The sequence below is a fragment of the Myotis lucifugus genome, unplaced genomic scaffold (assembly GCF_000147115.1).
Source record: "Myotis lucifugus unplaced genomic scaffold, Myoluc2.0 scaffold_493, whole genome shotgun sequence".
Lineage (NCBI taxonomy): Eukaryota > Metazoa > Chordata > Mammalia > Chiroptera > Vespertilionidae > Myotis > Myotis lucifugus.
Window position 1 is genome coordinate 351950 of NW_005871541.1, and position 17209 is coordinate 369158.

General features: G+C 55.2%; 1 protein-coding gene across 1 annotated transcript in view; it reads left to right on the forward strand.

Annotated features, from left to right (window-relative positions):
• Window positions 1-17209, forward strand: part of MEGF8 (multiple EGF like domains 8) — a 42719-nt gene that overhangs the window by 10164 nt on the left and 15346 nt on the right. The window contains exons 7-29 of the mRNA XM_006103592.3: window positions 113-258; window positions 381-503; window positions 2594-2748; window positions 3060-3179; window positions 3534-3678; window positions 3752-3915; window positions 6878-7078; window positions 7468-7668; window positions 8092-8328; window positions 9368-9486; window positions 9575-9706; window positions 9799-9912; window positions 10376-10624; window positions 11125-11324; window positions 11645-11855; window positions 11948-12197; window positions 12711-12843; window positions 14277-14524; window positions 14606-14716; window positions 14870-14988; window positions 15298-15505; window positions 16009-16189; window positions 16701-16864. Of these exons, the coding sequence (XP_006103654.1) occupies window positions 113-258; window positions 381-503; window positions 2594-2748; window positions 3060-3179; window positions 3534-3678; window positions 3752-3915; window positions 6878-7078; window positions 7468-7668; window positions 8092-8328; window positions 9368-9486; window positions 9575-9706; window positions 9799-9912; window positions 10376-10624; window positions 11125-11324; window positions 11645-11855; window positions 11948-12197; window positions 12711-12843; window positions 14277-14524; window positions 14606-14716; window positions 14870-14988; window positions 15298-15505; window positions 16009-16189; window positions 16701-16864 (3931 nt within the window). The remainder of the gene's footprint in view (window positions 1-112; window positions 259-380; window positions 504-2593; window positions 2749-3059; window positions 3180-3533; window positions 3679-3751; window positions 3916-6877; window positions 7079-7467; window positions 7669-8091; window positions 8329-9367; window positions 9487-9574; window positions 9707-9798; window positions 9913-10375; window positions 10625-11124; window positions 11325-11644; window positions 11856-11947; window positions 12198-12710; window positions 12844-14276; window positions 14525-14605; window positions 14717-14869; window positions 14989-15297; window positions 15506-16008; window positions 16190-16700; window positions 16865-17209) is intronic.

The following is a 17209-nucleotide window of genomic DNA, read 5'->3' on the forward strand; positions in this document are numbered from 1 at the left end:
AGCTTCTAGTTCTGAAGGGACATAAACCCTGAGTGATTACACAACTTTAACAGCCCAGAGAGGGACAGAGGCCCCTCGTGCCCTGAGCCCTTCCTTCTGCCTTCCCCCACAGGTTCTCTGTGCGGGTGAACTCCACTGAGCTCTTCCATGTGGATCGGCGTGTGTGGACAACCCTGAAGGGCCGGGATGGGCTGCAGGGCCCACGGGAGCGAGCCTTCCACACAGCCAGTGTCCTGGGCAACTACATGGTGGTCTATGGTGAGGAGGCTTCCTGCCTGTCTGCCTGCCGGGGGTCCAAAGCAACCCTGAGCTGAGGCTGCTTGCGTGGGTGCCCCACCTCCCCCAGCCTTGCCAGCTGTGCCCCTTTCCTTCTTTCCCAGGAGGCAATGTGCACACCCATTATCAGGAGGAAAAGTGCTATGAAGATGGCATCTTCTTCTACCACCTGGGCTGCCATCAGTGGGTGTCAGGGGCTGAGCTTGCCCCGCCAGGAACGCCTGAGGGTGAGTGACCCCTCTGTTTTCCTGAGGGGGTCCTGAAGGTCACACTTCCCCCTACAGTGAATCTGGGCTTTGGGCAAGAGCCACCTCGGTCCTTGTCGGGGTGAGCCAGACATGCTATTTGAGCCTGCTTAGGGGGCAAGCCTGCACTGCAGACAGGACTAGGGCATTGTTGTCATGGAGATGGGAGGCAGTTACAGCAGCATCAGACCTAGGTTCCAGTTCAGGTTTGCCAGTTTCCATAGGGAAATGCCCACGAAGAGGTAACTTTTTCAGGGTCACACAGTGGGCAAGGCAAAACCAGGATGGCTGGCCCCAAAGAACTACCTGTGCAAAAGCCATAATTAAGGGGGGTGTGGAGAACCTTTCAAACTCATTAGATCAGGTCCCTTCCTCACAAAGGGGGCGTATCATTTCAGGGGACTATGGACTTCCCAGAGGCCTGTCTGTCATCCGCACTCCACTGAACAGAAGAGCAAGGACAGAGGAAGGGTGGACACTTAGAGGGAAGGTCCCCAAGGATTTGTGTAGCCATCAGGGATAAAGTCTGGGCCTGACATTTGAGATCTCCCATTCAGGACTCCTCTGCCTGTCCCTCTCCCTCTTTTAGGCTCCTTTACTGGGCAGGCGAGAATGTGAGATTTTTGGAAGTCTCTTCCTCTTCTGTAGTTTGTGATTCCCTGAACCAAGACCCAGGTGCTTACAGAGCATTCGGGTTCAGTAAGAGGGTGGGGGAGTCACCAATCACTGACCACTTACCTGTCGGTCAGGACTCTTGGTTGTAAGTGACAGAAATCTAACCCAACCAGCTTAAGCAAAAGGGAGAATTTCTTGGCTAACTTGAGTGAAAACTGGCCAGCTTCAGGTTGGGCTGGATCCAGGTGCTCACATGATGGCATTAGCCATTTCTCTCTCCAGTTCTCGCTGAGTTTACTTTAGTCTCCAGCCAGCTTTCCTTTTGTAGATGGTCACCAGCAGCTCTTGGACGATATTTTACCCCTTTAAAATGCCCAGAGGGGCCCTGCCGGTGTGCCTGTTTGCTGAGCATTGTCCCATGCACCGAGAGGTCGAGGTTTGATTCCCAGTCAGGGCACATGCCCAGATTGCAGGCTAGATCCCCAGTAAGGGGCATGCAGGAGGCAGCCAATCAATATTTCTTTCTCATCCATGTTTCTCTCTTGTTCCTTTTCTCTTCCTTTCTCTCTAAAATTAATAAAAACATATTTTAAAAAAATTCTCAGAGGGGAGAGAGTGTTTTCCCCCCCAAGAATTATAGGAATTGATTTCCATCCTGAACTAATCACTGACACTGATAAGCCTGGGCTAAAGCCCCACTTTTGCCCGAAGCAGGTATGGCTTGACTTGAACCTTGTGGACTGGGAGAGGGAGAAGGTTGTTTTCCAGGGGAAAATCAGAGGCTGTCCCCAGAAGGGAGGCTATTGCCGGGCAGACAAAAAGCAGGTGAGAGCCAGGCAGCTCCCTAAGGGCAGAGAACACAGAATCGGAGACTTCGAGTTTCTTGCCCAAGGCTACCCTGCTAGCCAGTAGTTGATCCATGATTTAAACCCAAGTAAATGTTAGACCCAGGATTTGAACCCAAGTTTTTCTTTTTCTTTTTTTTTTTAAATATATTTTTATTGATTTCAGAGAGGAAGGGAGAGGAAGAGAAAGATAGAAACATCAATGATGAGAGATAATCATTGATCGGCTGCCTCCTGTACGCCCCCTACTGGGGATCAAGCCCACAACCCAGGCATGTGCCCTTGACTGGAATTGAACCGGGACCCTTCAGTCCGGCGCTCAATCCACTGAGCCAAACCAGCTAGGACGAACCCAAGTTTTTCTGACCCTAGAGATCATACTCTGTCTGACAGGTGGCTTGTGTAGGGTTATGGGAGGCCAGAGGAGAGAAAGGACGAGCTGGTGCAAGGCCAGGCAGGCTGGGTGGGTTTCCATGGGCAGGTGGTTTGGAGCAGGAGCTAGGAGACTGAGCTGAGGCTTAGAAGAGCCAGTGTAGTCCTCTGGGCAGGGGAGCCACCAAGGAGGGAGGGGGATGGGGGATCCCATGTCCTTGGGGGTCTGTATTCTTCTAGGCCGAGCAGCGCCTCCCAGTGGTCGGTATTCACATGTGGCAGCTGTGCTTGGTGGCAGTGTCCTGTTGGTGGCTGGTGGGTACAGTGGCCGGCCCCGTGGGGATTTGATGGCCTACAAGGTGCCCCCCTTTGTGTTCCAGGCGCCTGCCCCAGACGTGAGTATTGGGGTGATAGGGAGAGGGTGGCTGGGGAGGAGGCGGCGTGATTCCCATAGATGAGAAAGTTGGGAGTCCTTGGGATAAGCAGTGGGAGTCCCTAGGTTCATGAGAGGAGGGATGTTGGCTCCCAGGTTCAGGGGAGGAGGATGGAGGCAGAGGGGCAGTGGTTCCTGGCACTGGAAGAGGATTGGACAGGGATCCTCAAGGTGCTGAGCAGTTGGGGTACCCTGGGATGATCAAAGTGAGTGGGAATCTAGGAACAGGCCCCCGTCTGAGGAGCCCCTTCCTCCACTCCCATCTCTCTACAGTACCATTTGGACTATTGCTCCATGTACACGGACCACAGTGTCTGCTCTCGAGACCCCGAATGCAGTTGGTGTCAGGGGTCCTGCCAAGCTGCACTGCCTCCTGGGACCCCCTCAGGGGCTGTGAGTAGCTGTCCTCACACTGCCCCTCGCACAGAGACCATCCCTCAGTGTCTCCCTCTGCTGAAACCAAGTGAAGAAGGACTCCCCCCATACACACACACGGGAGATTTGTTTCACATCTAAGATCAGCATCCCCGATTCCTGATTGCTGACCCCTAAACTTTGACCCTTTCCCCAATCCTTTTGAACTTATCTATACCCATATCCCCAGGCCCTGTCCTCTTCATCTTTCTCCATTCTAATTGGGTTTCAATTCCCTGATCCATTCTACTCCAAAACTCCTAAATCCATAGCCCTTTCCAGATCTCATAAGCCCTGGTGAACAAGGACCCCTGTCCCCTTCCTTTCCTGTAGTGTCTGGCTGCCAGCTGCCTGGGCCTGGGGCGCCTCCTGGGTGACTGCCAGGCCTGCCTGGCCTTCAGCAGCCCTGCAGCTCCTCCCCGGGGACCTGGTGCCCTGGGCTGGTGCGTGCACAATGAGAGCTGCCTCCCTCGGCCTGGTGAGTGACCAGTGAAAGTGTGGGAGGGGGCAGTGCTGCACCCCACACTGACCCCCTGCTCCTGTCCTTATAGAGCAGGCCCACTGCCGAGGAGAGCAGATCTCAGGCACCGTGGGCTGGTGGGGGCCTGCACCTGTCTTCGTCACATCCCTGGAGGCCTGCGTCACCCAGAGCTTCCTGCCTGGCCTGCACCTCCTCACCTTCCAACAGCCACCCAACGCCTCCCAACCTGACAAGGTGGGGAGCTGGGGATGGAGTGTTGAAGGCTGGTCCTAGGGTTTTTGTTTTCCAAATAGATCTTTACCACTTATATGTTTACCCTGTAAGTCTCTACATTCAAGGGTATGATTTTCCTTACTGTGATAGCCCTGGCCCATGTGGCTCAGTGGGCTGAACATTGTCCCATGCACCAAAAGGTTGCCAGGTCGATTCCCTGTCAGGGCACAGGCCCAGGTTGTGGGCTCCATCCCCATCAGAGTAGGTGCAGGAGAGCTGATCAATGTTTCACTCTCACATCGATATTTTTTTCTCTCTCTCTTCCTCTCTAAAATCAATAAAAACATATATTAAAAAGCCCAGGTGGCGTGGCTCAGTGGTAGAGCATTGACCTATGAACCAGGAGGTCATGGTTTGATTCACAGTCAGGGCACATGCCCCGGTTGCAGGTTTGATCCCCAGTGTGGGACGTGCAGGAGGCAGCCGATCAATGATTCTCTCTCATCATTGATGTTTCTATCTCTCTCTCCCTCTATACTTCCTCTCTAAGATAAAATATATCTAAAAAAATAAAATAAAATTGTGGTAAAATACACATAACATAAAATTTATCATTAGTGACATTTAGCACATTCATATTTGCAACTGTCACCACTATCTAGGTCCAGAACATTTTCATCACCCCAAAGGAAACCCTGATTCATTAAAATTACTCTCCATTCCCTTCTCCCCTAGCCCTTAGCAACCACTAATCTGTTTTCTGCCTCTGGATTTGCCAGCTGTAGATACGTCATATCAAAGAAATCATGTAACATGTGGCCTTTTGTGACTGGCTTCTTTCACTTAGCATGTTTTCGAGCCTCATCATGCATCAGAACTTCATTCCTTTTATGGCTGAACTAGAGGCCCAGTGCACGAAATTCGTGCACCGGTAGGGTCCTTAGTGGCTACCGGCTGCCAGCCGGGGCCTTCTTTTGTTCTGTGCCGCCCCCTGGTGGTCAGTGCACGTCATAGCAAGCGATCAAACTCCGGGTTGGTCAAGCTCCCGAGGAGACGCTTTGCATATTAGGTTTTTATATATATGGATACTCTTCCATTGTATGGCTCTGCCACATCCATTCATCAGTTGATGAACACTTGGGTTGTTTCCACCTTTTTGATACTGTGAATAGTGCTGCTATGAATATTCATGCACACGTTTTTTGTTTAAACACCTATTTGGGTCTGTATCTTGGGGCAGAATTGTTAAAAACCTTTTTTTATTTTATTTTAATATATTTTATTGATTTTTTCCAGAGAGGAAGGGAGAGGGATAGAGAGTTAGAAACATCGATGAGAGAGAAATATTGATCAGCTGCCTCCTGCACACCCCCTACTGGGGATGTGCCTGCAACCAAGGTACATGCCCTTGACCAGAATCGAACCTGGGACCCTTCAGTCCGCAGGCTGATACTCTATCCACTGAGCCAAACTGGTCAGGGCAAGTGAATGTGACTTTTAATCATTTTTCTTTCTTGCACAAAAAGTAGTATATTATCCACACTATACCACCACATCCTTTTTTTCTTAACACATCCCATTAGAGAACTTAGGAAACATTCTTATTATCTTTACAGCTGCATAATACTCCATTTATTTTCTAACACCTAGTACTGTTGTTTATTTAAGCAGTCTCCCATAATGAACACTTGGCCTATTCCATTCATTTGCAATTATAAAAACACATACTTAGCAAAAAATCACGTCTGTCACTTCGAATGTTTTATCTGGAATCTTTTTATTTATTATTATTATTATTAATCCTCACCTGATGACATGCTGAGAGACAGAGGGAGGGAGAGAGAGAGGGAGGGAGGGAGGGAGAGAGAGAGAGAGAGAGAGAGAGAGAGAGAAACATTGATTGGTTGCCTTCCTTACATGCCCTGACTGGGATTTGAACCCATAACCTTTGGTTGAGCTTGTGCTCAACCAACTGATCCACACCGGCTAGGGCTGGAATCTCCTTTTTTATTTTATTTATTTACTTATTTTTAAATATATTTTTATTGATTTCAAAGAGGAAGGGAGAGGAAGAGAGAGATAGAAACATTAATGATGAGCCGAAGCTGGTTTGGCTCAGTGGATAGAGCATCAGCCTGCGACTGAAAAGGTCCCGGGTTCGATTCCGGTCAAGGGCATGTGCCTGGGTTGCGGGCACATCCCCAGGAGGGGATGTGCAGAAGGCGCTGATCAATGTTTCTCTCTCATCGATGGTTTCTAACTCCTCTATCTGTCTCCCTTCCTCTCTGTAAAAAATCAATAAAAAAATATATTAAAAAAAAAAAAGAAACATTAATGATGAGAGAGAATCATTAATCGGCTGTCTCTTGCATGCTCCCTGCTAGGGATGGAGCCTGCAACCTGGGCACGTGCCCCCAACCAGAATCAAACCTGGGACCCTTTAGTCCGCAGGTCAACACTCCATCCACTGAGTCAAACCAATTAGGGCTGGAATCTCCTTTTAAAAAAAGCCTTGTGTACTTGTTGATTATATAACAGAGGATATGATACATAGAGTGAGGTCCAGAGGTTCTGAGCACAGGTCCCCATGGAGTTGGGTGCGACATCCTCCAGGCACATAGGTGTATTCATTAGCCTGGAAGTTTTCCATAACCCCTAGTTAAGGGATTTAATTTAAATTTTTTTGTTATCTAGACTCCTGAGGGCTTAGGTGGAAAGGTGGGGCATTGGGGAAGAGGATCCTGAAGTTTCATGAGAGTGGGGATGAGCAGGGCTGGGACCCTGTTTGTTTTCTGAGTTGGCGTCCTGACTCTTAGTTATCCCAGGTGAGCAGCCCCCTGCCCTAGCCTCGGTCTCATTCTATGAAATAGGGAAGGAGGTTGAGTTGCCAGATCTTTTCTGGCTCTGATGTGGCCTGAGGGGTGTGGGGACCGTGGGCCACGCAGAGAGGCGCTCATTCATACCCCTTCCCCGGCTGCCACAGGTCTTGATTGTCCGCAGCACAACCATCACCCTGACACCCAGCCCAGAGACCGACGTATCACTCGTCTATCGTGGTTTCATCCACCCACTGCTTCCGGGAGGGCCCGGTGGGCCAGGGGCTGAGGACGTGGCTGTGTGGACCCGAGCCCAGCGCCTACACGTCCTGGCCCGGATGGCCCGTGGCCCTGACCCAGAGAACATGGTGAGGGTGCCTGGGACACTCAGAGGGTTGTTTATGGTCAATACGGGTGAGGGGATGTGTGGTGCGGAGAAGACTAGGGAGAAATCCTTAGGCAGGAGATGTATCCTTAGTGGAGGGAGGGCCATGGAGCGTTCAGTTGTGAACACAGTTTGGGAAATTGTGAAGAGGGTGGGGAAGGTTTGTCTTACCAAGTCAGATTCCCCTGAGGAGGAGGAGGGTCCCTGGTGGATTTGGGGGCACTTGGAGGTTCTCGGAGTCTAAGGAACCCTGAGGCGCCCCTCCTCTTCCCAGGAGGAGGTGGCTGCTAGGTGGGTTTGAAGCTCTCAGAGGTTTCAGAGATGGGGGCTGTGGCAAGTCCTGAGGCCCTGTCTGTCCTCACCCTACTGCAGGAGGAAGTGGGGCGCTGGGTGGCTCAGCAGGAGAAAGAGACGAGGCGGCTACAGCGCCCAGGGTCTGCTCGTCTCTTCCCACTGCCTGGCCGGGCCCACAAGTACGCGGTGGAGATCCGGGGCCAGCTCAATGGCTCGGCGGGCCCTGGGCACAGCGAGCTCACCCTGCTGTGGGACCGGACTGGTGTGCCAGGTGGCAGTGTGAGTACCCAGACCCAGGCCCAGGCCTCTGATCCTCTAGGATTTCTGAACCCCAGGCCACAAACCTTGTCTTCTGAACTCTGGACTCACCTTGCACCCTCCAGGCTCTGCTTCCTGACCCCCAGACTCTGACCTGACCTGACATTCTGACCCCTGCCCACATCTGTACCTCTTCCTTCCCTAACCCACTGCCCCTGACTTCTGCCCTCCATACTTTGACCTCTGATCTCTAGAATGTTTCAAATACTGATCCCCTTTTGTCTGCTAATGGCCTAAATTCTGACTTGGTACATGCCTGACTTCTCAATCTTATCTCTAAACACTTAAGTCTTTAGCTCCAAACTCTGATCCCTACTTCACACCTTGACTCCTGACCCTCAAGTTGGAACATGGGCCCCTGACTTCCTATGCCTCCTCCCCCAGGAGATCTCCTTCTTCTTCCTGGAACCCTACCGCTCCATGGCCTGCGCCTCCTACTCCTCCTGCCTGGGCTGCCTGGCAGACCAGGGCTGCGGCTGGTGCCTGGCCAGCTCCACCTGCCACCTGCGCCAGAGTGGGGCTCACTGCATGGACAGTGGGGCCCGCAGGTCCTTGCTGGTGCTGGTGCCTGCCCTCTGCCCGCTCTGTGAGGAGCATCGCGACTGCCACGCCTGCACCCAGGTGCCTGCCAGGCCACTGAGGGGGCAGTTTCAAGTTGGAGGCAACCAAAGCAGGGGACTGGGGAAGAGGGACATGGGCAGCCAAGGGTCCCCAAGGTGGCAGTATGGGGGCATAGCTGGGGCTATTGTCTTTGAGCTGTAGGTAGACATGAGCCAGGTGGGGAGCAGAGGAGAGGGACTGGAGAGGGGGCTCCTGGCAGTCAGGACTTTAGGGGCCAGAAAACCCAACACGTCGCCTCTTCACCAGAGGGGCATTTATCGGCTTGGGCTGCAGAGTCCACGGGTAGGCCTTCGGGCCTGTGACCTCCGATGGTTTAGACCAGTGATGGCGAACCTATGACACGCGTGTCAGAGGTGACACGCGGACTCATTTTTTTGGTTGATTTTTCTTTGTTAAATGGCATTTAAATATATAAAATAAATATAAAAAATATAAGTCTTTGTTTTACTATGGTTGCAAATATCAAAAAATTTCTATATGTGACATGGCACCAGAGTTAAGTTAGGGTTTTTCAAAATGCTGACACGCCGAGCTCAAAAGGTTCGCCATCACTAGACCATGGTTTCCCTGGAGGGTCCTTCCTTGGGAATGGCAAGGGAGCCACAGGGCTCCAGACTTGCATCCCTCACTCAGCCAAGTGGAAAGAGTACCTTTCTGTCCCCACCCCACTGTCACCCCCCAGGTCCATAGGGGTCCCAGAGTACATTTTACTGCCTCTGGTTGGGTCTTGTGCCAGCTCTAGGATCAGTCAGTGTGGCCAGGGGTGGGGTTGGCCCCTTGCCTACCTCTGGATCCCAAGGATTGCATTTGCCCCACCTGGACCATGCAAAGGGATTCTTGTGCCCAAAACGCGAGAGGGTGCTGGGCAGGCAGAAGCCATGGATGTTGCTGGCTGAAGGGGAAAGTCTGGAGGGGCAGGCAGGGGGAGAGGGCAGGGGCTTGGAGGGGTGGTCTTAGGGGTTGGGTAGGTGAGGGAAGCAGGGCACTGGGAGCCCAAGAGAGAGGGCTAAGCTGGGCTCTTACTTCTCCAACCCCCCAGGACCCCTTCTGTGAGTGGCATCAGAGCACCAACCGCAAAGGGGATGCGGCATGCAGCCGGCGAGGCCGGGGTCAGGGTGCCCTGAAGAGCCCAGAGGAGTGTCCCCCGCTCTGCAGCCAGTGAGCCCCACTGGGCCCAGGGAGCAGGTGTGGGTGGGTGTGTATAAACCAGCCATGGCGTGACCCTGTCTTCACTCCTCACCCCCAGGCGCCTGACCTGTGACGACTGCCTGGCCAACTCAAGCCAGTGTGCCTGGTGCCAGTCCACCCACACCTGTTTTCTGTTTGCTGCCTACTTGGCCCGGTACCCATATGGGGGCTGCCGAGGCTGGGATGACAGGTGCGGTCAGGGTGGGTAGCTGGGCTTATGGAGCGGAGGTTGGAGGCGGAGGTGGCTGGGCTCTGACACCCTTCACACCTGCTGCCCTGCAGCGTGCACTCAGAGCCCCGGTGCCGGAGCTGTGACCGCTTCCTGACCTGCCACGAGTGTCTGCAGAGCCATGAGTGTGGCTGGTGTGGCAATGAGGACAACCCCACACTGGGGCGGTGAGCCCTGGGCGGTGGGGCAGGTGGATGGGCAGGATGGGGTGGGCAGCTCTCCACGGCCCTAATTCTAACGGCTGCCTGTTTCTCCGCCTCTTTGCCTTTTCCTTACCATTATCTCTGTTTTTCTCCCTCCCCCCTTTTCTTAGTTTTTCTCTTTTCTCCCTCTTCACTCTGTCCCTGCTTCTGTGACTTGTTTTCTTTCATTGTCCTTCCTTCTTCTTGACCTCCTGTTTCTGTCTCCTTTCATTGTGTCCCTGTCTCTATCTCACTTCTGTCTTTCACTATCGTTTTTGTTTGACTACTCTTGCTTTCCCTCTGTCGCTTCCATTTCTCCTTCTTTCTGTCTCTCCATATTTATATTTCTCTCTCTCTGATTGGCTTTCTCTCTCCTTGTAACTATTTCCATCTCTTGTTTCTTTATCATCTCCCACTCCACCACCTTCTTCAATCTCCCACCCTCCAGGTGCCTCCAGGGGGACTTCTCAGGGCCCCTGGGTGGGGGTAACTGCTCCCTGTGGGTGGGGGAGGGCCTGGGGCTGTCCGTGGCCCTCCCTGCCCGCTGGGCGTATGCCCGCTGTCCTGATGTGGATGAGTGTCGCCTGGGCCTGGCACGGTGCCACCTGCGGGCGACCTGCCTGAACACGCCCCTCAGCTACGAGTGTCACTGCCAGCGAGGTTACCAGGGTGATGGCATCACATACTGCAATCGCACGTGAGTGAGGCATGGGTTTCCATGGAGATGCTGCCCAGGGCTGGAGCATGTGGAGATGGGGGGGAGGAAGTGATCATGGTGCTGGAATCCCTGCTGTGGAACCAGCATCCCAGTGAGCCCCAGGTTTTTACCTTGCAGACTAGGTCCTCATTAGAGTGACAGGGTCCCCAGTGTAACACTCCTTACTGTGGAGGCAGGTCACCCATGTACTAGTAGTCTTCAGAGTTGCCATGGAGATGGAGGAGAACCAAGTTGAAAGGGGTTTTCATAGAGAATAGATCACTAGTAGTGATGTATAGTTACTATAGAGACAGGAGTTCCCACGTGTGATGGGGTTACCTTGGAGACAAGGCCACCCACGTAGTCTAGGACCAGTGGATCAGGCAGTAGCTTGTGATGATGTTGCCATGGAGATGATGGGGTGGAATGGGATGGCAGGGGATGCCTTGGGCACTCTGGGCCTGCCCAGCCCTTCCCCCACCCCTGTCATGGCCCCTCAGGTGCCTGGAGGACTGTGGCCATGGTGTGTGCAGTGGACCCCCTGACTTCACCTGTGTGTGTGACCTGGGCTGGATATCTGATCTGCCCCCGCCCACGCCTGCCCCGGGACCCCCCGGCCCCCGCTGCTCCAGAGACTGTGGCTGCAACTTTCACAGCCATTGCCGAAAGCGGGGGCCTGGCTTCTGCGATGAGTGCCAGGGTGAGCTGCCCTCCTCCCAGACGCCCCTGGACTGGCCTCAAGGGAGCCTCCTCGGGGTTCCAGTTTTCTTTTCTCGGTGTGGGCTTCAGTGTCCCCTCATCCCACTACCTGCTCCTGACCCCTGACCTGCTTCAGTGGCACTCATCTCATTGGTGGGGCCTTAGTCCCCACTCTTAGGACTTGCTATTCCCCCAAGTCTGGGCCTTGGTTACCCTCCTTTGAAGCAGCCTGGTGAGGTCAGGGATCTGGTGAGCCAGTTGGGCAGTCCCCTTCCCACCCTTGTCCCTGACTCTCTGTCCTGCCTGCTGGGCCCTCCACAGACTGGACCTGGGGGGAGCACTGCGAACGGTGCCGACCCGGCAGCTTTGGCAACGCCACGGGCTCAGGCGGCTGCCGGCCCTGCCAGTGCAATGGGCATGGGGACCCACGCCGTGGCCACTGCGACAACCTCAGTGGGCTCTGCTTCTGCCAGGACCACACCGAAGGTGCTCATTGCCAGCTCTGCATCCCTGGCTACTATGGGGACCCCCGGTGAGCCAGGGACCAGACAGGTGGGGTCGGGGTTAGGGACACGTGGGATGGGGCAGGACTGGTCTGACACTGGCTCTTCTCCATCTCCCCAGGGCCGGTGGCTCCTGCTTCCGGGAGTGTGGGGGCCGCGCCCTCCTCACCAACGTGTCCTCAGTGGCACTGGGCTCACGCCGGGTTGGGGGGCTGCTGCCTCCAGGTGGTGGGGCAGTGAGAGCCGGGCCAGGCCTTTCATATTGTGTGTGGGTTGTCTCGGCCACTGAGGTGCTACAGCCCTGTGCTCCTGGGACCCTCTGTCCCCCACTCACCCTCACCTTCTCCCCCGACAGCAGCACCCCCTGCACGGTGAGCTCCGAGGGCATTAGGGTTCAGACCCATGTTTTCCCCACCCAGTTGGACTCCTTACAGACCCTGAACCCCATCATCCCATTTTTTTATCCTTCAAACCCCAAACTCTAGTCCTTCAACCCCCAGCCCAAAGACCTTCCCATTTACCAGATCACTCTTGTTTCCTGGACTCCAAGTCTCCAACCCCCAGATCCTCAAACTGCCTTCCTCAGTGCAGCATGGTAAATATACGGCGTGTGCTAGCTCTCAGCAGCTGGTGGTGGCCACCAGGAGCTGTGTATTGAGAAAGAGGCACCAGGTGAGAGTGTCTGATTGATTAGCCATGTCTGCTGTCAACGGGGGGAATGGTGGTCTCCATGCCACAGTTTGACAGTCTGCCCAGTATGTTCAAACAGCCCATTTCCCTGTCTCAGATTGTCCTCTCCTCTTGAACTCCTCCTCCTCCCAGACCCCAAGCATCCCTCTTTCTCATCCTCATCACCTCCTAATCCTCGCTCTGCACCCCTCCAGCTGAGCTACGTGCTGGCCTTTGATGGCTTCCCACGCTTCCTGGACACAGGCGTTGTGCAGTCGGACCGTAGCCTCATTGCTGCCTTCTGCGGCCAGCGGCGGGACAGGCCCCTCACTGTGCAGGCCCTCTCTGGTATGGGGACCAGGGAGGTGGGGCCTCTGTCCTGGGCTGTGTATCCCTCGCTCCCCTGCATCTTGCTGACGAAGGTGGGCTTAAGACCCAGCCCACCTCTGCCACTGACTTGCTGGGTGAGGCAACCCCTTGCCACCTGTGGGTCTCTGTGTCTTCAGCTGAGAGGCAAATAGAGTATTGCTGGGCTGCCTCTGGAGAGAAGGGCCAAGCGGATGTGTCACACAGAAGGGCTGGTGCGAGGGCCCTGAAACCTCCTCAGCCTCGGTTCCCTACTGATGATGTCCTCGGGGCATGTGGCTGGCGGTCATGATTGGGGGTGCTACTGGTATCTCATGGGTAGAGGCCAGAGGTGCTGCTCTATACCCTACAGTGCACAGGACAGCCCCACAACCAGGCTCAGCAGGGCTGAGGGAAGCCCAGCTCAGGCTGATGGAAATGCACTAGAAATAATTTGTTACCATGTCTGGAAATGCTTCCTTTCGTACTGCAAATCAGAGTGGCTCCAAGGCTGGGAGAGAGAGGCAGAGTTGTAGCTGGCAATCCAGACCCCTCACAGTGAGTGAAGAACCGAGGGGCCCCTCATTTCGTTTCACTCACCAGGTATTTACCGAGCACCTGCAGTGAGCCAGGCCTGAGCTAGAGGTTAAGGGTGCAGCAGTGAACAAGGGGCACAAGTGCTTCCCATGGTTCACTGTGTGTGCGTGTGTGAGGGGAGGACATCAAACAAAGTACATTCAAAATAGTGAGGGACGGAAGGAAGTGGAAGAGAGTGCCTGGCCTGTCGGGGGAGTCCTGGAGAGCTTCTGTGCAGAGGTGAAGTCTCATTTGAGACCTGAAGGGGCGGTGTGGGTAAGGGGGACTCCTCAGGGGAGGATTAGCAGGTGCCTGGGCCCTGAGAAGCAGGAGCCGGGCCTGGTGCTGGAGCCAGAGGGCCAGGGGAAGGCGATGACGTCAGAGGGCCTTCGGGGCCTTTTTATTTTTTTTCAATATAATGTTGACTCATTTTTTACATATTATTAATTCCTGTCTCCCCTGCCTCCTTCCTCCTCCTCCGCCCCCCACATCTTTTTAAGGAGACTTTGAAAGAACAGTAGGGAGTTGTCGAAGGTTTGGAGCTTGCGAGTGACAGGTTCAGATTCATGTTTTTTAAGGATCACGTGGGATGACTGAAGGGCAGAGTGTAGGTGAGCCAGGGAGACTAGTGGGGGGTCAGACAACTGAGGAAGTGGCAAGCAGTGGGTGAATAGGAGAGAAATTTAGGCTTTAAGACCAATAGAACTTAATGGTCTGGACAAGGGAGAGGGGTGCAGTGAATATAGATGATCGGGTGGCTGGCTTCCCTGCCCAATTACATGGGTTTTTCTCAAAACCTGGGGATGGAGCCGCGCCTGGACCTTGGCCTTGCTACATGCCGCTGGCCTCTCTCCCAACAGGGCTGCTCGTGCTGCACTGGGAGGCCAACGGCTCCTCGTCCTGGGGCTTCAACGCTTCAGTGGGCTCTGCCCGCTGTGGGTCAGGGGGCCCTGGGAGCTGCCCTGTTCCCCAAGAGTGTGTGCCCCAGGATGGGGCCGCAGGGGCTGGCCTCTGCCGCTGTCCCCAGGGCTGGGCTGGCCCACACTGTCGCATGGCTCTGTGTCCTGAAAACTGCAATGCCCACAGCGGGGCAGGGACCTGTAACCAGGTACAGGCGGGATGGGGTGAGTTAGGTGGGACAGGGGTGGTGCTCAGGGCTCCCGCCGAGCCTCCTTCTTCTGTCCCCCAGAGTCTGGGCGTGTGCATCTGTGCTGAGGGCTTCGGGGGCCCCGACTGTGCCACGAAGCTGGACGGCGGACAGCTGGTCTGGGAGACCCTCATGGACAGCCGCCTCTCAGCTGTGAGTTGTGGCAGCCCAGTTTCTGGGGAGGTTCCACACAGCCTGGATCATTCTCCCTCCTCCACTCCTGGGACCACTCCCCAGACCCTATATTCAGCCTGATACTGTCATGACCTTAGCCTGACCCCTCATGTTCCCCACCCCCACCCTCAGGACACTGCTAGCCGCTTCCTGCACCGCCTGGGGCACACCATGGTGGAGGGACCTGATGCCACCTTGTGGATGTTTGGGGGCCTGGGCCTCCCCCAGGGGCTGCTGGGAAACCTGTACAGGTGAGAACTGCCTGGGGAGGTGGGATACCTAAATGAGAGAGAGAAGGTCACCTCAGCGATGCTGAGATACCTGTCACATAAGAGTCCCTCGGGGATGCAGAAGAGGACACTCCAGAGGACACTGTGTCACTTGTCCCAGGAAGTTCACCTCAGGGATGGATACTTGGGTGGTGTTACTCTGGGGGATCGTAAGGTGACTGTCATAGGAGGGTCACCCTAGGGGCTGCTGGGATATCTGCCAAGTGTGGGGTCACCCAGGGGATGCTGGGATGACTGGACAGTGAGGCTGCTTTTTTGTGTCGGTTCCAGGTACTCAGTGAGTGAGTGGAGGTGGACACAGATGCTGGCAGGAGCTGAGGACGGAGGCCCAGGCCCCTCACCCCGTTCCTTCCATGCAGCTGCCTATGTGCCCGCTGGCCGTGGTGCCATGTACCTGATGGGGGGGCTCACGGCTGGGGGCGTCGCCCGAGACTTCTGGATCCTCAACCTCACCACCCTACAGTGGCGGCAGGAGAAGGTGAGCATGTCTCCCCACCCCCAAGCCCTAAAACGGCTCTGGCTAAGATGACCAGGGAGCTCCTGCCAGCTTCTTCCCCAGAGGACATGGCTTCCTCCTGGGCTCCAGCACAAGTCCCAGAATTGAGTTTCATTGGCCGTCTGGGTCACATTGTGTTCCCCAGCTGATCTGGTCAAGGGGTCTGATGCCCTGGTGGGCCAGCCTGTGGAGCGGTACAGTCAGCCTACGCAGCCAGAGCGAGAGCAGAGGGGCAAGGGCTTCCCAAAGGAGCACAGGCTGTTGCTGCCTGAAGAGGTGACGCTGAGAGGCAGGCATGGGAAGAGGCCTGCTGCACACCTGCTGGGACCGGGGCCGGGCCGAGGGCCTGTGGTCTGACCAGCCCGGGCAGCTCACTATCTCCTTAGCGAGTTCAAGCGGAGTGTGGGGAGTTTTGAGTCTTGCTTCTACCCTCAAAATGACCCCTGACCTCTGGCCTCCCATGACTTCTGCCCTCTATCTCTCAGGCCCCTCAGACTGTGGAACTCCCAGCTGTCGCTGGTCACACCCTCACTGCGCGCAGAGGCCTGTCTCTGCTCCTGGTGGGCGGTTACTCTCCTGAAAATGGCTTCAACCAGCAGCTGCTCGAGTACCAGCTGGCGACTGGCACCTGGGTATCCGGAGCGCAGAGTGGGACACCCCCCACAGGTGGGCTAGGGACCGGAGAGCACAGCCGTCTCTCATCCACTCCACACTCTGTGGCCGCTGCCCCTCACACCTTGTTACCTCCCTGTCTTCCCCTGACCCTACCCAGATCCTCAGGTACCATCTCTTGAGAATGAGGAGTCAGTTTCTCTAACACCCTCCCCTTGACTCCATGAAAAGCTGGCCTCTTCCTGTCCAATAACGCTGGTCACCATCTCCTCTCCCAAGAGCACTATCCCTCAGATAGTCTCCTTTCTCTTCCTCTCCTTCTATTCTTTGATCACTGTCCCCAGGACATTCTGGCCACCTCGCCTCCCTCTTCCCTTCCCCAGAGCCTCTGATGGTTATCCTTTGAACTCACGGGAGAGAGAGGGGTTGGGAAGGGCTCCTGAGTCTGTGGCCTCAGGGCCTGGGAAGGTGTTGTGGTCATGAGAAGGGGAGCCCGGGAAGGTGGGGGCCTTCCTGATCCCCAGGCCTTCCCCAGCCTCTGTTCTCACTCCCCCCCGCCCCCCAGGTCTCTATGCTCATTCTGCCGTCTACCACGAGGCCACCGACTCTCTCTACGTGTTTGGGGGTTTCCGCTTCCATGTGGAGCTGGCAGCCCCGTCCTCCGAGCTCTACTCCCTGCACTGTCCTGACCGAACCTGGAGCCTGCTGGCCCCTTCTCAGGGGGCAAAGGTCAGGAAAGGTGGTCTTGACAGATGGATGTAGTGGGTGGAAGGGAGGGGGCCTCCCTATCCCAGTGATCCAGGACTAGTTCTAACCTGGACTCCTACTTCCCCTTCTTCACCGTCCCCTGAACTGAACTGTGACATCCCAAGTCTCCCCTGCTTCCATCCCTGGCTTGGAAGAAAGAATCCTAGACTAGGAGTTCAGAGGCCTGGGTTCTGCTCCTCCCTGCTCTTGGTGCAGCCCTGGCAGGCCCCTCCCCCTTCCTGGCCTCCCCATCTGGAACTGGGGCTCTGAGCTCCTTGCACTTCCTGCCTTCAAGGCCAAAAGAGAGGGGTGTGGGAGAATTTGCAA